Source organism: Passer montanus, unplaced genomic scaffold (genome assembly GCF_014805655.1).
Source record: "Passer montanus isolate IOZ18808 unplaced genomic scaffold, ASM1480565v1 scaffold21, whole genome shotgun sequence".
In the NCBI taxonomy this organism is placed as follows: domain Eukaryota; kingdom Metazoa; phylum Chordata; class Aves; order Passeriformes; family Passeridae; genus Passer; species Passer montanus.
In genome coordinates, this window is record NW_024366703.1 from 5,557,666 (window position 1) to 5,582,421 (window position 24,756).

Below are 24,756 nucleotides of genomic sequence, written 5' to 3' on the forward strand. Positions count from 1 at the left end.
CTCATCTTCTGAAAGCATAGAAAAAAAATTATTAAAAAATAACGAGATAATTTTGAAACTCGTGTTCCTCATTTGGAGATGACCCAAAAAGCTGCGCAGCTTCTGAAGCAGAGGCTTTAGGTCCTGGGTCAGCTTTAAGTGCTACTGCAAACCTCGGCAGAAGTGTTTGCAGCCGAACACAAATTTCCAGGCTTAAATTGCCTTCTTCCTGTGCCGGGATGCCAGGGCTCTGCACAGCTGAAATTGCACAGCTCTTTTCCCCGGATCCTCTTACTTATTCCAGCGCTCAGAGCCCGCTGCCCCGGGCACCCTTTTGCTGCTCTGGCTCAGCCTGCGCTGCGCTCTGCAGCCTCTTCGGCTTGAGCCCTGCTCCCGTCTCTTTGGCGGGATGGTTTCACGGTAAATCCCAGTTCGTGCGCTCCCTGCTCACCCCTAGCAGAGCCAGAGGTACGTTTCATCCTTCCCCACGCGGTACCACAGCGGCTCCGCACGGCCGCAGCCCTGCCCGAGTGAGCCGGGACTGGCAGGGGGGCTGCCCCTCTTGTCTTGGGGCGCTTCAAGGGCAGAGGGACAGGGACAGTGGAGATTTCCGCCGGAGACAGCGCTGTCCGCGGGCTTCACCGGGCCCGGGCCGAGTGCTGCCCGTCAGTGCGGGGCTCCCGAGCTCGGGACTCGCCGCCGGCTCACCGGGGCCGCTCCCGCCGCCCCTCGGGCCCTGGCTGGGGCGGTCGGGGCGCGCAGGCAGCTCGGCACGGACACCGGGAGCAGCTGGAGAGGGTTCCCAGGGGCGGGCAGCCCTGCCGGGACAGCTGCCCGTGCGCTCGGAGTGCCCCTGCCCCGGCTGCCCGGGCCGCTCGTAGCCGCCCTGGCCGGTCCCCGGCGCTCGGCCGCTCCTGCGGCGAGATTCACGCCCGCAGCCCCGGCCCGTCCCGAGCGCGGCGCGGAGGGTGTCCGCAGGTGGGTGCCGGCTCCCCCGCCGCGCCGGGCCCGTCACCAGCAGATGGTGCTGCGGCCGCCCCATCCCCGGGGCTGCGGGGCCCCGACGGGCCGCACCTGGCCCGGCTCAGCCCCCCTCCGTTCCCGGGCCGGCAGCGACACCGGGGCCCTGCGTCCGTGGCCGGGGCGACGCGGGAAGTGGGGCGGGCCCCGGCGGCCGGGAGCCCGGGCACGGGCTGTCCCGGAGGCAGCAGGCTGCTTGTGGGAGTTCGGGGCTTGCCCGGGAAGCGGCTGCTGAAGGAGAGGATGTTCGCTTCGGATGGATGTTCCTTGAGGCTCCCGGGATTGTCGGCAGCCGCCACCGATCCCCGGCCCGGTGCCACGACCTTGCGCCCAGAGCTGGCAACCACAGCCGCCTGCGCTTCTGCAGTGCGCCGAGCCCGGTTCGTCCTGCCCCGCTCCGTCCTGGAGGCAGCGAGGGAGGGCTGGCCCCGGCACGGGGGTCCTGTCGCTGCCATCAAACCGTGGTGTCCTTTCCGTCCCCATCGGGACGTTTCCACACCGGGCACTGCTGCTGCCGCCCCTCTTCTTTCCCTGCCGCTGGTCGGACACCGGTGGCCCTGAGGCAGGCGGGAAAAGGCGAGCGGCGGCTCGGTTCCCCGTGGCCCGGTTCCCCGCAGTGCCCGATGGCCTTCGTGCGAGCACGGTCCGGTGCTCCGGGCAGGGCGCACCGAGCGCGCCGCGCCCGGGGGCTCCGGGCGGCCCCAGCCCCGCTGCGCCCGTCGGGTCCCGCGGAGCCTCCAGCGCTCAGCCCCGAGGGTCCCGGCGCAGTTTGGAGCTAACTCTTCCCTCAGGTAGTGTTTGGGGTTTTTTCCGGGGTGATTACCACCCCACCCCCCCGCCGCCCCCCCAGCCAGGGCCGTCCTCGCTGCCTTACCGTCTCGGTCGTTCCTGCGGCCGGCGACCATCTCGAACCGTGCTGGCCGGCCCCGCGCGCCGGTGCCCGTCCCGAGCTCTCCGGTGTCCCGGTGTCCCGGCTCCGTCCCGGTTTTGCGTGGCGCGGAGCCGAAAACGTGCGCCGCAGCCGGCGCAAAGCGAAAGCTCGGGGCTGGCGGGGCTGCGGCAGGGCGGCGGGCCCCGAGCCGAGGGGGTTAAACCAGGAGCCTCCCCTTACCTTCAAAAAGTTAAAAATGTCTGGAGCCTGCATCTCTTAAAGGGGCGGTGCTGGCTGCAAGGAGTCTTGGCACCGGCTGCGAGAAAGGCTGGTCAGGGGCGTGAGTTCCCCTCCACCAACACCAAAACATTGCAAAAAAAGGCAGAGCGCCCCACACTTTAGATAAGGACAATTAGCCACCAGCGAGCCCCTGCAGACAGCGAGTTAATTAGGGGTTTCCTGCTCTCCGGCATGCCCTGTCCCAGCTCCTGCCCCCCAGGGCTCTTAGCCCTGATGGCACCTGGGCTGGCCCTCATGGCCACCTTCTCGCTGCCTTCCCAGGCTGGGGACAGGAGAGCAGTGCCGGTGGAGAAACCTCCAGGTGTGAAGGGAAGAACTCTCATTCTCCTTGATGTCAACACCAAGAGCCCTGTCAGGATAATCAGTGAGAATTTCCTCTCCCTGCAGCTGGACCCCTCCATCATTCATGATGGCTGGCTCGATTTCTTAAGGTAAGGCAGGAGCCCCCCGGCGCCCTCCCCACGCCGCCCGCGGGGCGCCCCGGCGGCCCCGCCGCCCAGCCCCGCCGGGCTCCGCGCTGCTGGCGGCGCTTGTTGTGACGGAGGGAGCGAGGCCATGGTTTCCATTAAGATGCACATGTTTGCAATGGAGAAAGCGTTTCGGAGACTTATCAGTTATGACTGCAAAAATGTCGTGCTCCCCTCGCTCCAGCAACCGCTCCTCTGCAAAAAAGCACAACACGGGGCCGAGGCAGCGCAGGGGGAGAAAAAAAAATCAAAATGGAACAAAAAACAGCAGCAGGAACGGGGCCGCCTGCCGAGCCGAGCCGAGCCTTCCCCGGGTCCCGACGGGCAGAGAGCGGGTGTCGGCCAGGTCTTCTGAGCCCTCCGCTCCCCGCACTTCCAGCCGTGCGCGGGGGCAGAGCCGGGCTGCAGCTGCGCTGGGCTCCACCGGCGGTGCGGAGCGGCCGCGGCCTGGAGGCGCTGGGACGGCCAGAAAGCCTTCTCCCTGCTGGGTAAGTCGGGGAGGAGAGCGGGTCTCCTCCGCACGCCCGCTCCGAGGGTCCTTTCGGCAGCCGGGGAAGGAGCAGGGCGAGGATGCGGGCAGGCGCGAGAGAAGCGCAGCCGGGACGGCTCCCGCTTTTCTCCCTGCCCGCTCCTCTCCCCTCCCGGCGGCTCGGCCCGCGGCACGGTCCCGCGTGGCGCTGAGCGCCTCTGCCTCCTGGACGCCGCTGCACTTGTCCGGAGGGCGCCGGCAGGACGGGGCGAGCCGGGCCCGCCGGCCTCCGGGCCNGCTCCGCGGCCGCTCGGCCCGCGCACGGCCCCGGGCGGGGCACGGCGGGACCTCGAGCCCCGTGGGCCCGGTCGCTGCGGTGCTGGGGAAGCGAGGGCCCGGCCCGCGGCTTCCTCAGCCCTCTCTCTCCTCTCCCCAGCTCCCGGCGGCTGGTGACCCTGGCGCGGGGCCTGGCCCCCGCCTTCCTGCGCTTCGCGGGCAAGAGGACGGACTTTTTGCAGTTCCACAACGTGAAGAACCCGGCCAAGAGCCGCGGCGGGCCCGGCCCCGACTACTACCTCAAGAACTACGAGGACGGTGAGCGCCGGGGCCGGGGCGGGGGGCGGGCGCTGCAGCGGGGGCTGCGGGAGCCGGGCGGTCCCGCTCCGCCTGCCCCGCTCTCCCCGCGCCCGGCGGGGCCGTGCCGCGCCCGGGCACCGGCAGGGGAGAATTCCCGTACCCTTTCTTTCCCGAGGGAGGGGAGCCCAGGAGCGCGGCGGAGCTCGCTCCCCCCATTACCGGGGGATTCGGCGGGTGTCGGGCGCCGGGAACAAAAGAGCAGCACTGGGGAGCGGGACTTTTCACATTCCCCCGCCCCGCTGCGTTCTCCGTCTCCCCTTGCCCCCGGGCCCCGGGCAGGCAGCGCCGGCCGCAGCGGAGACTTTGCCGCGGCTCCGGGCGGGGCCGGGCATCGGAGCGCCGGGATGCCCCGGCCCCGCTCCTGCCGCGGCTCTCGGAGCCCTGCCTTGCACGGACTCGCCCTTGTGCGCCTTTCTGTGCCGCCGCAGCCCCTTGGGCTCCCGCTGTCCCTCGGTCCCGGTGTGCCGGTGCCCGGTCGGGGCTGCTCCCGCTCCGAGCCCTTTCCAAAGTCACCGCCTGGCCCCCGCCTTTCCGCTGCTCCCCTCTTCGCCGTCTGCCCTTCTCCCCATCGGACCTCGGCACACAAAAGGCTTTCACCTTTCGCGGCCCGTAATTCACACAAAGAAACTGAGTAGAAAATTTAGGGCTGTATCTCCGTCCTAAGGCATTTCAATTAAGAAGCAGAATACGATGTCCACATGCAAGAATTTATTGATTTTTCTCTCTTGCTTAGTTTGTTTTGTTTTTTTTAAAGAAACAAGCTGCTTTTTTTCCCTTTTTTTTTTTTTCCTTACTCAACGACTTACAAAAATTAGCTTAAGATTTTTCCATAAGTAATTTTGAAGGCCAATTAATGCCAGACAGATCCCACTGGGCAGGTCTGTGGAGCAGAGGAAATTTTGCAGAGATCTAGTCAGCAGCAGTCCTGAATGGAAAAAGCAGATGCATTTGCCAGTTTTCTGATGGCTCTCACTCCCGCTGTTTCCCTACATAACATCTCTGAGATGAATGTCCCTCTATTCCCACACGCAGGCAGGTGGGTAAGTTTTTGTGCTCCATCTTTCATTTGCTCTCCTAGCTGGGGCAATCCCGATGTTATTCCTTGCTTTTCTTGTAACAAATCTCAGTCGAAGGGTTTGTTGTAAGCTTTGCCTGCTGAGATGCACTTTGGGAAAAAATGCTGACCAAACTTGCCACAGACACCTTGTACAGTAGTAATTAAGTGTCGTGCATAAAGTTGTGGATGGGACTCATACAAAACATTTGTAAGAATAAATTTTCCCACCTTCCACTTTTCAACAACTTGCAGGAGAGAGCTTACACTTATTAAATGTCTTCACAACAGCTTTCATGTTAAGGAAGGACTGAAATATTTGGCTTTTTTTTTTTCCAGTTTTCCTCATGGCAATAAAATTGAAATGTAGCAGCCTTCAAAATGAAGCTTTTCATAGAAGTTGTAACCACAGGTCTTAACTTTTCATCACTTAAATATGGAACAGGACCATTGTGCATGTGGGTGAAGGAAGGGGAAGACACATGTGGTGTGTATCAAGCATTGGTGTAAATCAGAAAGGTGTGGTAACAGGGATTTCCTGCCTGGAAGCAAAGCTCTCGTATTTGTTCTTAAGATCTGTGTGCAAGCTCCAGGGTCAGGGAGTTTCACCCTATTTGGATAAGGGCTGGAGTTGCTAGTAGCTCACATCCCTTTGTGCTGAAGCTGCACTAAGTACTTCACTAGAGGAATCCAGATCTCCAAAATGAAATCCTGATGCCACCACAGCTCTTTGCCCTGCTGTCCTGGGTATGAGCAGCCACCTTCTCCATTTGGAGCCCTGGTTCCATTTTTGTTCCCTCATCTGTGGCTCACCCAGGACCTGCTTGGAATCAGGACATGCAGTTTGCTCTTGCTGCTGAGGATTTACAGCTTCAACAGACAGCACAGAAAACTGATGGCAATCAGCACCCGAGCATGGGGGAAGCCAACAAGCATCCTGCTAGGTACCTTTCCTTCTCCCCAGGCTGTCTGGGGTGGTTGAAGTAGTTTTCCATGTCCATGGGCTTTTATATGTCCAGTACCTCTTTTCTGAAATTTCTTATAATGGCATGGGAGCGGGGAAGATATTGGGGGGCTTGATTAGTTAAAAATGTCAGAAAACATTTAACAGAGAAATCAGTGAGTTTTAAAGTGTTATGCAGCACCCTAGTGATTTTTAGGGATGTGATAAGTGACTGTTTGGTTGTTTTCTGCTCTGAGTGTTTGTCTTTTGCCCCTTTTGCCTGTGGGTGCACTCCAGGCCTGTGCCCACAGAGTCTGGGCTCTCTTTGCAGCCCCCACGGGTGCTCCCATGCCTTGTGTTCTCCTGTGGCCTGTGCACAGAGGGGGAGGAAAAGGCACTTCTTGTGTTCCTCTAAGCTGCAGCAACCCACAGAGTGCAGGGCTGAGAGGTGAAGGGCACGTGTGCAGGACTGCTCAGAGAACTGCAGTTACAAGTGAGTGACTGTGAGTGGTGTTCACATCACAGGCAGCTGCACCCCACTGTGTGCTCACAGGCCACGCTGGTGTGGCCCTCAGGCATGAGGCACAACAGCAGCAGGACTGCTTTGTATCATCCTTCATGGACCCTGTGACCGTGCTTGCTAGAGTTGGAGTGAAGCTCTGTACAGGGATCTTCATCCTGTAAACCCCTCTGCCACCCTGGTGCTCTTTAGATCAGGTATTCCTCACTGTTCCCTTTGATGTTTTTTTCTCTCTCTGTGGTGCTCTGCCTTCCTGACTATCAGACCTCCTCAGGGATTCATCTTACTCTTCTCCTGCACTTAAAATTGTATTTTATTCCCTTTCAAATGGTTCCAGCTGTGCACACCTCCACCTTCTGGAAATTGCTCATAGCTTGGCCTGCCTTTGGCTCACGAACCCATTTTTCCCCACTTCTTTCTTTCACAGAGAGTGTGGGTGCTCTCTGAGGGTAGTAATAGTTGCTTTTGACTTGTATCTAAAATGTGCTTAGTTTTCCTAAAATAAGGTGTCACCTTTAGGTTTCAGGGTAACTCATTCCTTGTTCAGATTATTCCTGGAAACACAGACCAGAAGTATTGTGTGTTACCAGGGGTGTATGATATCTTTCTTTTGCCTGTGTGAACAGCCTCACCCCAGTCTAAACTGGTCATGTTTGGGCAGCAAAGGCAATAAAGTGGTGCCTGCTCTGTGGTTACTGCCTGGGATGCCCATGAATGGGGTGCATGTGGCAATTTGCTTCAGGACAGCGTATAAAACTGGCACAGCAATTTCATCACTTGCTGGCAGATTTGTCAGCACCTGACAGGGCAGCTCCTGACAGTGGATGCCTGTGGTAGATGCTCTTGGTGAGACAGAGGGCGTGCAGTCTCTGTTGTGGCAGCATGGCTTTCGGTACCTCCTGGACTTTGCTAAATATTAGGTTATCTAATGTATTACATTAGCACCTCACCTATGTTGCGTGCCTGGTGGCTTCCATCCCATGCAGCCCCGACTTTGGGTGGTCAGTCCTGGAGTGCACCCTCTTTGGATAAGGCATTGGCCAGCCTGAGGTTTGTTAGAAACAGAAACCCAGTCTGATGTGTGTCAGGCTCTGTGGTACCAGGAGGTGGGGCTGTGCCAGAGACTTTTTGACATTTTATGATCAAGAGGTGTAACATTTTTAGCCTGAGAGACTTTTCCCTCCCTTAAATGGTGTTTCTCTGTATGTGCCCTGCTGAGTTCGTTTTTCTTCCCCAGCTGTGCTCGGCGTTGTGTTTTGTTATCTGGAGATGTGTTTCTCTGCACATGTCTGATTCCATGGCAGGTACCAAGATGTAAGGTTTCCTGCTCAGTCTGTGTAGTAGGGCTGCTTCTCCTTTTGCTGTTGGGTTTCCTAGCAAGCAATCTGTTCAGCCTGTCCTTTCAGCTGCCTCACATGTGCCAAGGACCAGTTGGGTCTGAGGAATGGGACACCAAGAAACACTGGTTTCCAGAAAAACAAGCTTGAGCAGCTCCTCTTTGGAGCAAAGGCATGGCTTGTTGTCGGTACAAAGCCTCTTCTGAGGCTGAGTTTGTTAAAACCTGACTTGCCTGCTGTCCTGGAGCCTGGTGTTGGAGTGTTCCATGTGTGGAGTCCTGGTCTGTATCAGCAAGAGGTGCTGCAGTGCTGTCTCAGTGCCTGAACCTAGAGCCCATTTTGGAAGCCCCTTGCTGGTGCTGCAGTGTGAGTTTAATGGGCTAATGTGGAGCCTCCTCATCTTCAGGGTGATCCTCAGCTGCCTCTCACCCTAAAGCCACAAAACCAGCTTTGGACAGCCTGGCTGGCACAGACATTGCTGTAGCTTCCCCCTGGGCAAATGTGCTGGGAAGGAAGACTCCAGCAGAAAAAAGAGGAGTTACAGCTGGAGTCCTCAAAGATGTGTTGGCCCAAGTGCACAGCTTCTCCTTCCTGAGCCCCAGCCTTCTGTAGACTTTTGTAGCCTTTGCATGGCTGAGAAGAGACCAAAGGACACTTTGTGTGTCCCTGTGTGGGGAAGGAGAGGGAGAGGGGAAAGGGACTACATGTGCATGCTATAGGTAGTGCATCAAAGAAGTTTCTGAGCTGACGTGTATGGACAACACATTTCAAAAATACTCTTTTAATTGCTGGCAAGTTGCTTCCATCTACTTTATCACTTTTATTTTTTTTTAAGGGGATAGCATTTGGAAAAATGTTCGATTACAACAAAAAGAAAATTACAAAGACATGTTTCTTAAGCCTTCCATGCTAGTCAGGGGATTTGGCAGTATAGTGTGGGAAATTTCGCATCATGCTGTGTAATGCTGGCATTCTGTGTATTCTTTCAGTGTTGGATCCATTCCTCCAGGCATCCTCAGGTACCCAACACTGTGTCTAAGCCTCAAAATTTGTCTAGCCATGGGAACAGATTTTCTCCCTTGCTCAGTCCATACTGCACAATTGTCTTCTAGGATGCCTTGCTGTTAGAACATGCCTGAGTGGAAAGGAAGATTATATTGACCTGAGGATGTGTTAAATGACCTGAGGATTTAACTGTGGTTACACAGGGGCTGGAGATGACCCCAGCTAGGGCTGCTGTTCCCACTCTCCTGCCCCTTCTGGCATATTCCTCTCCTCTTCCATGCCTGGAGCCTGAGTTTTTGTGGTAAGTTAGTACAGGGATCTCAGCTGACCAAAACGTGGTGGTGGAGATGTGATTGCACTTCAGCCTGCTCGGCTGCCAAACTGATCAATGCTGTGTGAGCAGGCAGAGGTGCAGGGGACAGCCCTGGCCAAGGAAAGCCTGCATTGAAGGCAGATGGGCTGCAGCACTCTCAGTCTTGGTCAGATTAAATCCTTCAAATCTGTGTCCTGAAGGCAGGAAATCTCACCTCGTGTTTCTTTGCCATCAGAAGGGTTGGTCCCCATGCTTTCTTTGTGATCTGTGCACTGTTCTGCTGCGGCTTCCCTTGTGCTGGCTCTGGCACATTTCTGATCCTCTGCTGAGCCAGCAGAAAATTATTTCAAGTTAAAAAAAAAAAAAAAAGCAACAGCTTTACTGTGAATTTAGTGAGCAGGACTGTGAGGATGATCATGGGGTATGAGGATACCTGAGCCAGAGAAAGGGAACGTTGTTGCCCGTGTCTGGGAGTGTCCCTTTGCCTCTGCCAGCTCGTAAAACTGCAGTAGATGTCGCTGAATGGGGAACCATCCTGTTGTCCTGGTAAAACCAAACAAACGAATTTTCCTTTATTCAAGGAATCATCTTCTGTTTCTGGTCACCCAGGGCCCCTTTTCTGTCTGCTGTGTGTCCCTTGACAGTTTAGACATCTGTCCTTTCAGAGCTTGAAGAGGAAATAGTTGTTTTTTTTCACTCTCCAAGTGTTTCAAACACAGCCCCTTAGAGAGGGCTGTAGCATTTCAGGCATAGCAAGAGCTCCATCCCCAAGATGGGAAGATCCTCTGATGTCCTTTGGACTTCTGGGATTTGCCAGACCATAAGCTCTGAGGCAGCCTCCTGCTCCCAAGTTCCCAGGCACCACGTGGGAAGGAGCTACAACCTGCTCTGCCTCTACAAGGAGCCCCAGGGCTTAGTTGTTTCCTTAGAAATTAAAAATAAATTTAAAAAAACAGATTGTAGAAATCACCTTACACAAGGTAAGGCAGATACAGCCTGAGCAGGAGAAACTTACAAAGATTGCCTGTTTATCTCCACTTTTTCTTTTTAATATAAAAACTGTTCTGCTATCATCATGCATGAAAAGTGCTTCAATAACTGCAGAAAGTGGTGCAATCAAACAATTAACTTCTGATTTGTTAACTATTTGCTTGTGTATTGGTGAGATAAAAAGATTTCTGTGATTATGTATTTAATTGTTTATAATAAGCATCCTAAATTCTATTTTAAAATTGCATATTTTTTGTTAATTTCACTTCTTTCCATGCTACATTTACTTGGAATGAATTAAAAGTGATTCATGCAAAATTACATGCACAGGGAAAGATGTGACTTTTTGTACAACTATCCATTCTAAATTAGTAGTTGGCATCCAAGGAAAATGTCTGAATTTATTATGGATTGGTCTCTGAATACATTTAAGTAAGTAAAAAGTAGATCTAATGATAGGGATATTAGAAAATAATTGGAAACAATCGCTGAGAACATTCTTATGCTATAAGTAGACTAGGTGCTGACACACTAATCAGTGTAAAGAATATATATGTGAGGAGTAGGATGATGGAAGTGATCAAAGTCATATCTTTCAGTCATAGAGATTTTTCATCTTGGAAAAAATGACAGAGATTGTGACAAATGCTATGAGCTCGGTGTCACACAGAGAAGACAATTTGGGAATGATTATTTCCTTGTTTTCATTACACAAGAAATAGGGAGCATCCAGTGGAATTATTACATATAAAAAGAACAAATATGATCTTTTTTTAAAATATGGTGAGAAATGACTTCTGGAACTCATTGTCAGGGAATTTTTCCCAGCTAAAATAAAGGAATGATACTAATGTGTCAAAAATTTGCCCATTAAAGACAGACATGATGAGGATGCAGTTTGTGGCTTGAGAAATCTTCTGTCTTTCTAAATAAAAGTTGTGTTCCCAATTTCACAATCACTGGGCATTTTATAACAGTTCCAGCATAAACCTGTTTTTAAAAGCATTTTAATTTTTTGATTTAAAAAGTAGGCATTTTACAAGTTTAGCAATGTGAAAATCGTAAGACTTTTGCCTGGTCACTCATTAAACATCTGTTTAATTTTGGTACTAACATAATTTTCTAATATTCCATTTTCTAGGAAAAGTGATCAGTTTTGTTGGAATGAAATCGAGGGGTTTTCCCCCTTTTGAATTCACTTTTCAAGACTGGAAATCTGAAGGAAACAGTCCCCTGAGGAGGATGGCTAAAGTCAGCTTGTTCTGCTGCCATGGCAGTGGTGGCTCTTGCTTTTGCTGGGGCGGTGATCGCTGTGGGCAGTGCTCCCTTTCACACACAGACACAGAAAGATGAGTTACTCCTCCTCTTTACCCTTCTGTCACTCCTCCCTCTGGCAATGAGCACATCCCCCTGCCCTGTCCTTGCTCCTGCCATCTTCCGGGTGCCCAGCTGCAGTCTGTGTCTGCTCCATGACTCCAGCAGCTCCTGGAATGGAATTGTCTATGGGCAGGTGAGGTGCCCAGCTGCAGTCTGTGTCTGCTCCTGGAATGGAATTGTCTATGGGCAGGTGGTGGCATGAGCCATGGGAACGTCGCCTGCACCCCGGCCACACTGACGGTGTGTAAATTCTCGGCTGGAGGAGCTCGCTCCCTCTGTGCAGGGGAAGCCCGGCTCTGGCTGGGAGCTGTCTCTGTGTGCTGTGCCCATCCTCGGGCTCTCTCAGCTTGGAACTTCTCTGCCCTGTGGGAAATACTGAAACCCCTCGGCGCAGGTGACCCACAGAAGGGGGCTGGTAGAGCCCACCTGCTCCTGGGATACCCGGGAAAAAGCATCCCTGCCGTTGTGCCACCCTGAAGCGTGTTTTCTAACTTGTTCCTCAACATTTCCTTGGTGGTTTCGGTGGCCTCCACGGGCGGCGTGCGGGAAATCCTCGGAGCTATCCCGAGGCGGGGGCCAGGGCGGAGTGCGGCACTCGGGGCCAGAGCAGCCTGGGCAGAAGAGTGTGCTGGGCCGGCCCCGCGGCCGGCGAGGGGAGAGCTCTGCGGGCCCGCTCTCCGCCGCTCCCGCCGCTGTGAGGGCGCGGGGCCGTGCCGAGCGGGCCCTGCCGGGGTTGCGGCGGTGCTGCCGGCAGCCGCAGCTCACCTGGCCGCCACACGGGTGTGCTCCCGCCATTCCGCTCGTGCGGGCAGCCTGAGCTGGCCAGGGTACTGACCCGGCCCGCCGGGGCACGGCTCGGCCCGCCGCCCCGGAACACTCGGCGTCCTCTGCCCTCCCGCATCTGGAGTTCTTCTTTCGCACTCCTGGCAGGAGCTGCTCGGTCCCGTGCTCTGCAGTTTATCGCTTTTTTTTTTTTTTTTTTTTTTTTTTTTACTCGAGGCTCTGGAAGGCAGTGAGTGCCCTTCTCCTCCTGCCCACTCGGAGCTGCCCTGCCCGGAGCCTACAGGGTACCATCCTCCTCTTTAGCTTCCATGCGTCTGTCTTTTTTCAGTCTCTTCCTTTTAAGATTTGAAAGCTGTGAACTCCTTGCTGTCGGTGTCCCTCGGGTTGCTCCTGCTAAGAATCCCCTAAGCCTTCAGAAGCTTGGTCTGAGGTGCCTTTGCCTCCTTCCCTGCACTGAGCACAGCCCGCTGGAGTACGAAGCACCAGGCACTGAGCTCCTTGGTGAGCTCCATATCCCACACATGTGCCCACAGTTTCAGCTGGAGTTGTAATGACTGTGGGGTCCACCTCCATCTTTAGGTCTTGGGCAAGTTCCTTGGGTCCCTCACCAGTCTGAGAAGACAGGATCTTGCACGTCTTGCCTCTGCTTCCTGAGTGTCTGCAGTGGCAGCTCCCAGAGAACCCCATGAAGATAACTATCAGGTGCTCTGAATTCTGTGCCCTGCATGCCTTCCCCACACTCTTCCAGATTTGTCTGCATGTGTTTTGACATCCTGGTGGCAATCCCTGTCACAGCAGCTTTATCAAAACACTGCTCCTGCTCTTCATTCCTGGGCCTGCCCTCTGTCCCAGGCCCTGCTGACAGTGCGTGCAGAGCCATCCCTGTGTCCCCAAAGATGCGTGTCAAACAGGACCCACTGCCATGGTCCCCTGCACCCTCCAAGGTGCTGGCCCCTGACCCTGGTTCTGAGCCAGTGGATCTGCCATATGGGTCTACATTTGCCCTGGTTTGGGTTTTAGAAGTCGTCCAAACTTGGTTTGACCCAGCCTGGACACCCTTACAGCAGTTTAAAGAGAATTGCAGACAGTGTGTTGACCATCTAGTTTCAAATCTGTCTGCCTCTCAGTTTTCTCCTCCTTCAGGGCCTCGTTGATGTGTTTGGCTTCATTTTTCCTTGGGGGTGGGGGATGTACAAGTCTTGCCTTCAGTTCTGTAGGAAGGGAAATCCATCACCCACGAAGGTCATGGGCTTTGGGTGACTCCAGCAGCCCATGGTAGCAATAGTCTTTCTCGTGTGGCACAGATGTTGGGTTGTGTTTCTCAATCTTCAGTTTCCAAATATTTCACACAACAGGGGTTCAGGATTTTATCATTCAATATCTGGGCAAAGGTTGGGTAGGCCCAAGTCTCACTCAGTGCCTACCCAAGAGAATGGGCAGTAAAGCACACAGTTGGGGAGTCCATGCTCATTAGCTGCAAAGGAGCATTAGTCCTTCCTCTTCCTCCATCTCACTGATGCCCTTGTGCTGGATATAGAAATATTGAACCATATTTTCATGGTATCTGGATGCTGCCCAGTATCCACTCCTGAGTGCTGGCTGTGGGTGGAGGAGAGGACTCTCATGGCTGACTACAGACCATGGGTGCTTTAGTGACATTGCTGTTCTGAGCAGTCTGTTTAGACAGCCTTTAGAGAAGCTCTACTCATCCCAAACTGCACAGAAAAGAGGTAGAACACAGCCCAGGCAGGAAAGTGTTGTGACTCCGGGATGAGGCTCAGAGACAGGAAGATAATGTGGCTTCTAGTCCTCCACCACATGTTTGGAGGCAGTTCCCTGCCAGCCCAAGATATAGCACAGCTTTGAACCTAAGTTTGCTGAACCTGAGAAACAGGAGCATGACTTTTGGAAGCAACTTTGGTGTTTCTCCATGTGTTTAACAATAAAAGAGCTGGAGAGTGTGTGTGGAGCAAGGTGTGACTCTCTTCTGACAACAAGCTTCTAGCTAGATGGGAATTGAACCAAGAAAAGATCAGCCTTGTGAGGCAAAGTGTCCTTATGCAATGGGGTGGAAGAATTCCAGCTTCAATCCTTGCTTATCAGAGCTGGCCACCCGAGGTTTTGTAAGAAATAGACAAAGACATCTGGTGCCTGTGGATCTGAACATGTTACAGAGTTTATTAAACTCATAAGGGACCTAGCAAGGACTGGTTTGCACCACTCACCTTCTGCTTAGATTGCCAGATCTTACTTGATTTTTGGTCTGCCTTGCTACTCCATCATTCCCTTTCCCCAGCAGGTGAGTAGTTCTAGGCTAGGGAATATAATATTCTTGTCTCACAATATGGCTTAGAAAATGCTCACATGAAGAGAAAACAATTGTTGAATAATCCTTCTGCCTCCTGAATGTCAGGCATTAGAAGGATACAGACACTTGTTCAGAGTCATAAGCCATGCTGACCTGTGATAGCTGCAGTGAGGATAAACAAGGTGAGAACAAGCCTTCTTCATCACCTCTGTGACAGGCAAGGTTAAGTGGAAGCCAGGGGTTACTGGAAAAGGATTTAGTCTTTTCCCATTATTTAGTGTCAAATACACATGTAACAGAGTTGTAATATAAATGTTGGGAAACTTTTTCACTCTCCTGCAAGGGAGGGGTCAGCATTGTAAGAGAGCAACAGCAAGGCAGGTAAAGGATGGAGGGGTCTGTAGGTTCTGTGAGCATACAGCTTGAGCTGTGTGTGGGAGAAAAGGAGACTTGGGCTGGGGAGGGTCACTTGATAGGTGGATCCAAGGGGTTTGGATGTTTTTGCTGGGTTGCTCTTGCCGAGTGGTGATTGTGTGACTGTCATATGGCTGGAGCTGATCCAAGCATCTGGCGAAAATGGAAGCTGAGGTTTGGCCATCTCCTCTTTTCTTTCCCTTTTGCTGTAGACATTGTTCGCAGCGACATTGCCCTGGATAAGCAGAAAGGCTGTAAGATCGCCCAGCATCCTGACATAATGTTGGAGCTACAGAGGGAAAAGGCAGCTCAGATGCACTTGGTTTTGTTAAAGGAGCAGTTTTCAAACACATACAGCAACCTCACACTAACAGGTAAGGCTGCAAGACCAGCTCTGGAGCCAGGAGCTGGGTCCAGTTCTTGCTAACTCACAGGTGTGTTAAAACCCTCGGGTTCCTCGCCTCTGTATGAACCAGCATCTCTCTGGCTGCCTCTGTTTCCTACCAAGGTTACTGGGTATTGGGAGGGAAAGGACCAGCAGGAACTGGAGGTGGACTCATAAGGCCTCTGCAGCTGGCACCTATGCAAACACTCCAGATTTGGTTCCCCTGAACAGAACATTTTCTACAGTCTGACCTAAGCAGAATACCACGGCATGTGAAGTGCTGGAGAAATCTCCCTGCTAACTGTTCACGTCGATGGGGCTGCAGCAATTACTAAATTTGGAGTCCTTTAAGCTGCAGCTGATTTTTTTTCTTTCCAGAGCATGCACTTTGTGTGAACCCAGTAAATATTAAAGAGCAAATATAAAGGGATAATGGCCTAGACAGAGACGAGAGGATACTCTTTTTCTGGCAACTGTTTGTATTATCCAGGGAATAGAATCTCGATGGAGGAGACTGCCACACTTTGGATACACATTTAATGGTGCTTGTAAAGGACTGATGTCTTCAGGCAGTGAGTGGGCAGAAGGATGGTATCCCAGCAGCCAAGAGGGTCCTCTCATATCTCTTCTTGTTATCACTACAGCTGGATGAGCCACAGATGATGGGAAGGAGGAAGAGACTAATAAATCAAATGAGACCCCCTTCTCCTCTTGACAGGTCCCTTTCCTGTGAAAGGCAGGCAGGCATCTTATTTTTATAGGAGACAGGGCCCTGTGCTCTGTCTGGGGAGGAGATGGCAAAGCCCGTGGTAGCCCTCCCCTGCTGCTGGGCTGGGAGAGGCAAACCAGTCCTGCACAGCCTCCCCCACTCTGCTGCCACCCTATTTCAGTGCCCAGCCCCTGCCTTGAAGCCAGCATGGGTCTGCATCCTCACCAGTGAGCTCTGCCTCTCCTGGGGACATCAGCTGTGTTGGAGCACTCAGGGACCTCACAGAGGCTGGATGGTGACACCAGCACTGCCGAAAGGCTCAGCCCAGGGGTCACTGGCTGTCGGGGCCCTGAGTGTAGCTGAATCACATCATTCCTGAAGGCCCAGCATTTAAATGGGATCCTCAGAGCCGTTTCTCATTCTCTGTAACGTAATCCACTTGGCTGTTTATTCCCAGTACAACTGCTGGAATCAACATTGTCAGCTTTTCCCCTGACAACTTGCTTACTTTCCACTAAACAAACTTCCCTTGAGAAGTGAAGCTGCTCTCCCCTATCCTCCTTCCCTTGCTGCTTCAAAAGCTCTCTGGCATTGCTCACATTTTTTACAGAACCTGCAGAGCAGAGGTGCTACCTGGTTATCAGCTTAGCTCTTAGCCTTACCAAGTGTGTTTACAGGATAGTTCAGAAGGTTTTAGCTCCAACTCTCCAGGGTGGAGAGAGCAATTTCACCAGAATATTACCCAAAGAACTATTTTAATGTTCTTTAACTCCCTTTGAATGTGAGCAGAGCAACTTCATAATTGTTATGAAGTTTAATCTTTTATTTCATAGACATAGTCTGAGAACATGGTCTCTAGACAGCTAAGCATAATATTTAACTGGAACTCTACTAAGTTGTGTAAATATTTCCCTTCTCTGTGATGGATCTGGTGTTTGGGGTGGGTAGAGGGGGTTGTACATCTGTTGAAGAAGGACATTTCTTACCTTCAAAATTCAATCAGACAGAGTTTGCTTGAGGACTTCTTTTTGTTCTTCACAGTGGGTTTGTGCAGTGCTACAGGGAGTCCCCAGGTCATGAGGCAAGGTGCAGGAGCAAGAATGCAGATGTGGTTTAGGGAGTTCTTAGTGAAGGAGCGAGTTTGCAGGGATGGAGTATCCATGGGATCCTTGAGCCCAGGGATTCCCCCTGGGGGTCTGTATGGAGGAGTCATTTGGCCTCATGCAGTGCACGTGCTGTGGATGAGCTCCAGTGCCCAACCCAGACTGGAGCAATACTGAACCCCACACCTCTGTGTGAGAGGGCTCCTACTACTGCCAGTTCTTCAGTTGTACCCAAAAAATGTAAATGGACTATCTTGCCCAAAGTCATATGAGAATAAAGATGCTTTATGATGGGATAGCTCCTTTAGGAGAGCTTGAGAGTAGAAATACTACTGTGTGGCATTTTTATTCCCATGTCACTGCCACTACCACTTTAGTGGTCTGGATAAAAAGTCCCATTCCCTTTCTCCTCCTCCTCACAGGCAATATAGTTACATGAACAATTTGAAAGACTTTCAGGCCTCCCACTCTTCCTGCAAATGTGGGCAATGGATTCTGCCAACAAACTTTTAAGCAGTACCCTCATGGGTTTAGGAATGAAAGCTCTTAGAGTGCAGGGCATGAATCTGAAGTCTGTGGCATCAATGTAAGTTGAGGGCTTTTCCAAATCTATTCACCAGTTGCACGTAATTCCCAGAGTGCTCCTTATTTCAGGCATCAGGCAGGGCTGTGTTATACTGGGATTTAAGCTGCTCACAGCAGCAGGTACTCCAAGGTAAGAGGGTGTCTTAAAATGAAATGTGTGTTTTTGTGCTGAGACACAACTGAGACTGAGTGAAACCAGGCAGTCTTTCTGGCTCTCACTCCTCCAGGAACACATGTGAGGCTCTGGCTTAGACCACTTTGGTTTCTCTCGTCGAGCCTTCCTCGGCTCCTGTCTGCAGGCTTGCTCTTGCATCTTGCCTCTGCTTTCTGTATGAGATCTTTCCAGGCTTACTGAGCCTGCCTCCCTGACATGAGCAATTGCCTTTGATCTGTGACCGTGCTATTTAAATGCTGTAAAATGTTTGGAGGTTTGTTAGTCTCTGCTGTTTCCCTGTGATGCTCGGGGATGGATATCTCGTTTTGCTGATCAGCATCTCTCGTGCTCCCAGGTCAGTCCGTGGTAGAGGGGGGAGTGCACAGCACTGCTTGCCCTGCTCTGGGAACCAGCTCCCTGGGCCCAGCCCGCCCTGGGACAAGGCAGGAGAAGGAATCTTTCCCTAGAAACACTTCTTTTCTCCTTCAACATTCACAGAGCAAGCAGCGATCCTTTTTGTGTTTTGTATCAGCTGGGCATTAGAAGCTGCAATTGTCACAGCAGCTCCCATCCTTTGCAGCCCTCAGAAGAAATGTTCAGGTGACAGGAAGGTCATTTTGGAGTCCTGGGGCCGGGTGGAGGTGGGGGGGGCCGGAAAGCACAGCTTTGGGCTGGCAGCAGGTGAGGTGTGAGGAACGGCCCCGGGCAGTGTGTGTGCAGATTTGAGTGTGGGGAGTGGGGCAGCATCAGGCTTCAATGGAATAAACCCAAATTCTTCCACCTGTGGTGCCAGTTTGGGCTGGGGCAGTGCACTGCATTTGTAGTTTAAGAGACTGGACATCCACAGGCTTCTGCACTGTTCCCAAGTAAAGCCTGTTAAGCCTGTGGAAGAGGGAACTGTTCAGGTCAATAGACACATGTGAAAAACTGGCCCCTCCTGTACTCACACGAAGTGTTAGGTGCAACTGAGGCTTCCCAAGAAACAAGCATGGACTATAGGATTTCCCTATAGGATTCCCCATCCAGAGGAAACAAAACAGTGTCCCACTGCTCATTCTGAAACCCAGAGAAACAATTTTCTGCTGTACCTTCTCCCTGAAAGTGTGACACAGATGACTTCACTGCATCCAGAGACTGATGATGAGAGCTCTCTGGCCTGTCCTGCCACACCACATCTGCACTGGGAAGCCAGTGAGGAGGCTGGAAGGTGTGTGGTGGGAGCTCTCCATCCTGTAATATCATAGAGCACAGCCTCTAAAAGCAGAGATTAAGGGGGCAGACCCTCCTCACATGTGCACACACTGCTGAGGCTGTTATCAGTGTCACTGCCCACTGCACTGAGAGAGACTGGAAGGACTAAACACAGATGGAGCTGACAGGAGCAGAGCTGAGAGCTGCTGAAGAGTGCATTTCACCCTCTGTGTCCAACACTGCAATCAGGTGTTTTACACTGGCATCCCACTTCCCCATCACTAATTAGCTTAAACTCTGCCAAAACAGCAGTTGTGATCTCTCTGTGAGGTTTTTTCCTTGAGGAAGTCTACTTTTGGAGGTGTTATCAGCCAACCCCTTTTGCCCAAGGTAAGTGGTTTGGGGTGTGTGATGGTGGTGACAGAGTGCACACCCCCTTTTCACAAGGGGTTGTGTAATGTGGCATGAGTGGAACAAGGCAGGGTAGGCAGCAGAGTTTATGTGAGGCTACTGCAGAACACGTGGGAGGCACAGAGCAGAGATGAGGACAGTGTGTCTGTGTGAAGAGCTTGCTAGTGAGATACTATCCCACAGAAATGGGTTTCTTGCTTTTCCCCAAAGTGAGAACCCCAGTTGTACTTGTCCTTTGGCAGGGAATCACAGGGCTCAGGCTGAGCACCTGTGACATGTGAGTTTCCTGCACTTGTGAACCTCCCCTGGTGGTTCTGTGGTTCCTGCTGAATGCTGTGGCTCTGGGGGACAGTGGTCCTTGAGCAGGACATGTTTGTAGGGCCTGAGGCTCAGCCCATGGAGTGCTGGCTCTGACAGAACCGTGGCTCAGAGGCTGCCCTTGCAACAGGGTGTGTGTAGGAAGCAGGGCCTGGGGTTGGGTTAGGGTTAGGGTTTGGGTTAGGGTTAGGGTTAGGGTGTGCTTTTGGTGCCTGTGCTGCCAGGCAGTGAGGCCACTCTGGCTATTTTTGCTGGAATTTTCCTCGGATGGGTTTTATGCCCCAGCTACACCTCACTGCACGGGACTGGAGGGTGGGCCACCTTGTGAGGTGGTACCTGACAGGGTTGTGGCAAAGGTAAGTGCAGCTTCCTTGCCTCTTTGGCATCTTGTTTGGGATCAGAAACCTCAATGTCCCGTGGTCTGCCCAGCAGTGATGTGTATCGTAGCTGTTTTACTGGTGCTGCACAGGGGGGTCTGCACTGCTCTGCCTCTCCAGCTTCCCTTCAAGGAGGGTGTGCCCTGGGCTGTGTAACAGGCTGGGAGTGCCTTTTGGATCAACCTCTCTGCCCTTCTGTCCATCATATCACACACATTATCCACAGCATTGTACAAAATAGATCTAGAAAGGACCTCAAGAGGGCATCTTCTAGCCTTTTCCATGGCAAATCTGTACCTGGTGTCTGCTTGGGGAAGGGTGGCTGGGAAGGGGCAATAGCTTTTGTGTGACCAGCTGGTACACTTGGAAAGTCAAACTCTGGGGGGTTTGGACCCTTCACGGAAAACAAAGTGGCATTCAAAGCTAAAAAAGCACAGTGAAAAGAGTTACCCAGAACTTGTCAACTTCAATAGCACAACTGGGGTACTGGTGGAGAAGTCCTGTCAGCAAAGGGAACACAATAATATCATCAACTCCTGAGGGAAAGAGGGGGAGAGAGAGCTGCTGAGAAACACTGGAGGCTTTCCTGGGAGGAAGGGACTAAATGTCACTAAATCACTCTCTGCACCAAGCCCACAGTTAATGACAGCAGAGGTGCCAACCTTTTGAGGATAGTTTGCAGGTGTCTTCTGAGATCTTGGGATCAGATCCAATGGAATAGTCCTGGGAAGGATAAATCTTGGAAAACAATCTCGGGTAACTGAGTGGTTTTGTGCCATTATCAGTTGTTTATATGAGCTCATTCTGAAACAAAGTGGCTGTTTGTTTTTACTACACAGCCTTCTGAGGGTGTTTGCTGTAGCTGAAATATATTGTTTTCCTGGGCATGCCCATGTAAAGCCTGCAGGCTGCTGGGGCTCAGCTGCCAGGCACCAGCATTGCCCAGGCTGTGGGGACATCACTGTTGATGGATGGTGGCTTTAAAGGAGGTGGCTTTATGCTTATTTTAAAACCTTCTGTGATGGCAGGGATGTACCCTCCCTCGGCAGTCGGCTCTGGGGTGTAATTAGCTATATCATCACGGAGTTGGTAATTTTAAAATCTCTTGCTTCAGTTTAAGCCCATGATGGCATGTCCTCTCCCCGTGGACATGGAGAACAGCTTATAGCACTCCTTTTCTCTTTGCAGAAATCTTTTACATATTTGAGGCTTGTTATCATGTTTCCCTGAAGACTTTTGTTCTCTGCACTGAACAACTGCCTTTCATTTGCTCTTTTCTCTTGTCCATTTTATTTTCGAGTTGAATGACACGTATGTAGCTGATTCTGCATCTTGAGATCCCTTTCAACCCTCTACAATTTTTTTGTGGCTCTGGGTTTTGTTGGAGTCCCTTGGGCTCCCTCCACTGGGTCTGGGATATTTTTTAAGTGCATTGCCTTGAAACGAGACCAATATTGTAGCTGAGGCCTTTCTTGACTGAGAAAAGCAGCAGGGTTATTTCGTGTACCTGGTACGTGACACTTCTGTCTGTGTAATCATGGATTTTTTTCTACAATATTGCTTGTTCATGCCTGCAATTTTGTGTACCATTTCCCAACCAGCTGTGCATTTCCCACATGGAATTTCTTCTAGACTCTATTTTCCTAATTTTCTAATTAAAATGTTACACAAAACTGGAGGCAAAGCCTTGAGAAAGTAAAGGTACAGAACATCTGTTGCCTCTATCTCACTCACGAGACCTCGTTGCTCTATCAAAGAGAAGTCAGGTTGCCTTCACATGGCAGGGCTATTACTTCCAGCCCTTCCTTGCAGATGGATTGTTTGATGATTTCTTTCAAAATTTTTCCAGGAATTGAAGTTATGTTGGCTGGCCTGCAATTTCCTTGGTTTTTCAGCCTGTTGAACATAGCCACTATATTTTCCTTTTTCTGGTCTTTTAGAACCTCATTCGTCTTCCAGGAATTCCTGCAGATAGTTGCTGACGGACCTCCACCTATTTTAAAACATCAGACTTCTGCAGTTTTCATACATTACCTTTCTACTCTGATTCTTTTAATTGCATTAACTTTTTGGTCCTCACGTTATCCTTCTTTTCGTGAAGTCTGAACCAAAAAAAGCATTAAGCACTCCTGCTTTAACTCTGTGGGTTTTGACTATTGTGAAATTCTGACCCAATTTATACCTCTGCTTCCTGAGACAGCTGTGAGCCAAACCCCTGGGATCCCCTGCCTTCTCTTACCCTAATTAGTAGTTTCACAACTCGTTTTGTGCTGACAGCATGTGTGTGTGTGAGAGAGGTCATGAAGGTGAATCTCTTTTTCAGGTGACACCCTCTAGTCTGTTAAGCCACACTTTGGCTTTCTCATTATCTGATTTGGTTATTATTTTTGTAACTGTGGGAAATATGGCTTCTTGTGACATGTTCAGGATTTATTAAATTCAATTTACTGTCCAATTAAACTAGCCGCACAGAGAAGACATTTTATAAATTGCAAATCTTAAAATTAGCAGTTATACGTACATTATAATATGTAATGTCATTACCAGAACCAGCCAGTTCTGGGTGCTGTGTAGAGAATAAAGAAAACACATAAACCTAACAGAAAACAGATTTTGGTGGAAGAGGGGGAGGGCTGACACGCACTAATAGCTTTGGAAGGGCTTGTGGCTTGTTCAGTGTCATAAAGCAATCTATTAACCTTTTCTCCCTCCTCAGGAGGTGCTGAACTCTTTGGTCTGTCTCTTCCCACTGATGTAGTTATCAAATGTCTCCTGGTTACCGCTGGTGCTGACTGCAGGGAGCAGTTTCTGTGCAGCACTGGGCTCTTCGCTCAGTCCCTCTGTCCTGGTGCTGCTCCTTTGTGCTCATCCACATCAGCCTGATGGAGCTGCCATTTCTCCTTTGCAAGCTTCAAGCCACAGGGGAGCCTGTGGATTACCCTAATCGTACCCCTGCCTTAAGATAATTTACATCTGTTCCCTTATCTTGCTGTGTGTTTACAAAACACTGTCTTTCCCAAACTCCCTTTTCATTTGGAGTAAAATCTCACTTGCCAGCCCTCTCAGATTGCTGAAGCCTCTGTCCTTACAAAGCACTATTTTTATTCTGCCACTCTCTCCTGTTCTTTTTCAAACAAGTACAAACACTCGTTTTGGGCTTCCCTGCCTGTGGTGTTCTCCACCTTCATGGCTTTCCCCAGTTTTTCTCTGCTGGTGAGAATCAAACCTCAAGGAGACTCCTTCCCAGTTTTGTTCCTGTCGCTTCTTTCACCAATTTTTTTTTGTCGGTGCATTCCAGGAACTTGAAGCAAGGCAGTGTCTGATGTCTTCCTTTCCCAGCAGATGTGTGGGCAGTTAAAGGTCCCTAATTACCAGCAGGTTTTGTGTTTCAGATGCTCCCAATAAGCCTATGCTTCCGATCTCCCTGGTTTTGTAGCCTAAAGCAGACCCCAGTGTGCCAGTGTCTGGGCTCCTTCCAGTCTTACATTACCTGGCTGTTTTTATACCTGCCTTTTGTACCACTGAGTTTCACCCTCTGCTTTTATGCCGGGCCCCAAGATCATCCAGAGCTTTTTGTGTGATGTTTCTCCTCCTCAGCTGGGCTAATGTTACTTTTTCTCCTTGCCAGCACTGTGCTTAACTCTGACTTTCAACCCTGGAGCTTGCTTTGCCTCTGACCACCAGGTTAGAACCCCCTTCTCCTCCCACACTAACACAATGCCTACATGCAGCACTCAAGCCTTGTGGATTTTTCTTTCAAAGGCTGAATAAATTTGGCTCCTCAAGCTTCACTTTGCCTAAGTCCTGTCATACCTCCTCCGTGGTCCTGTGGCCACGCAGGACAGACCTGTCCATCCCAGAGGTACAAGCCCTGTATTGTTTTCCCGTACGTGTATTATCTTGTGCTTGGCTGAACGAAAGCACGCTTGGTTGGATGGTGGCCATTTAGCCATACAAACTGGATCACAGGATAAGTGAAGGCTGTTTTGTTCGTTATTTACTAACCTTCATTTGCGCTATCTGCAAGCTGCCTCTAAGGATCTTGTATTTATCTGAGTGATTGGTAAAAACACTGCGTCCTGTGGGATGGGAAGCAAACAATGGATAGTTTTTTGTCTCATTAGCCACTTCTGTCCATCTACTTATGCCAAATTACTTCTATTAATGCAAGTTCTTAAACCAAGCTGTTAAATCAGTTAGACAGGACTTGATGCTGTACAACATATGCTGGCTAGTAATTAGCTGAGACATGAATATAATGAATTATTGTTAGATTCTCATATTATCTTTTAATTACTCTGTCAAGTTCTGCTGTCAGCCTGACTGGCTGCTGGTCCTTAGGTCAGCAAGTCCTGCCAAAACCCCAGCATGGGGTTAGGGCTCACCTACCCTTCTAGAATTACTCGGCATTCCAAGATTTATTAAAAATTAGTATCAACAGGTCAGAGATCTCCTTAGTGCACTTGGAGGTGCAAATTATCCAGGGTGGGTGATTTAATAGTGTTTATCTAAAGCAGATGTTATCTAATTCATGTCTTGGTCATCAGTAAATGGTGATGTATATAATCCTCTTATGATTAAATCATCATCATATTTTTTCATAACTACAGAGTGCCTATAGGTATATTTTTGTAGTTACACTGATAATTTTACCATGTGCACAAAAGAGCACAGCTATGTCTCTTCGTTTCCCTTCTTTTCTCTATATTTAAATTTCCACTCATAACTCAGAAAGGC

The 24,756-nt window shown here is 51.0% G+C and overlaps 1 protein-coding gene across 3 annotated transcripts in view; it reads left to right on the forward strand.

Moving 5' to 3' along the window:
* The first annotated feature begins 1,875 nt into the window (after positions 1 to 1,875).
* Positions 1,876 to 24,756, forward strand: part of HPSE2 (heparanase 2 (inactive)) — a 106,737-nt gene continuing 83,856 nt past the window's right edge. For 2 of the 3 annotated variants that reach the window (XM_039709015.1, XM_039709016.1), the window contains exons 1-3: positions 1,876 to 2,601; positions 3,543 to 3,700; positions 14,999 to 15,160. In XM_039709015.1, coding sequence (XP_039564949.1) covers positions 2,342 to 2,601; positions 3,543 to 3,700; positions 14,999 to 15,160 — 580 coding nt within the window. In that variant the 5' untranslated portion in view covers positions 1,876 to 2,341. The remainder of the gene's footprint in view (positions 2,602 to 3,542; positions 3,701 to 14,998; positions 15,161 to 24,756) is intronic. The other variant, XM_039709013.1, reaches the window with a different exon arrangement.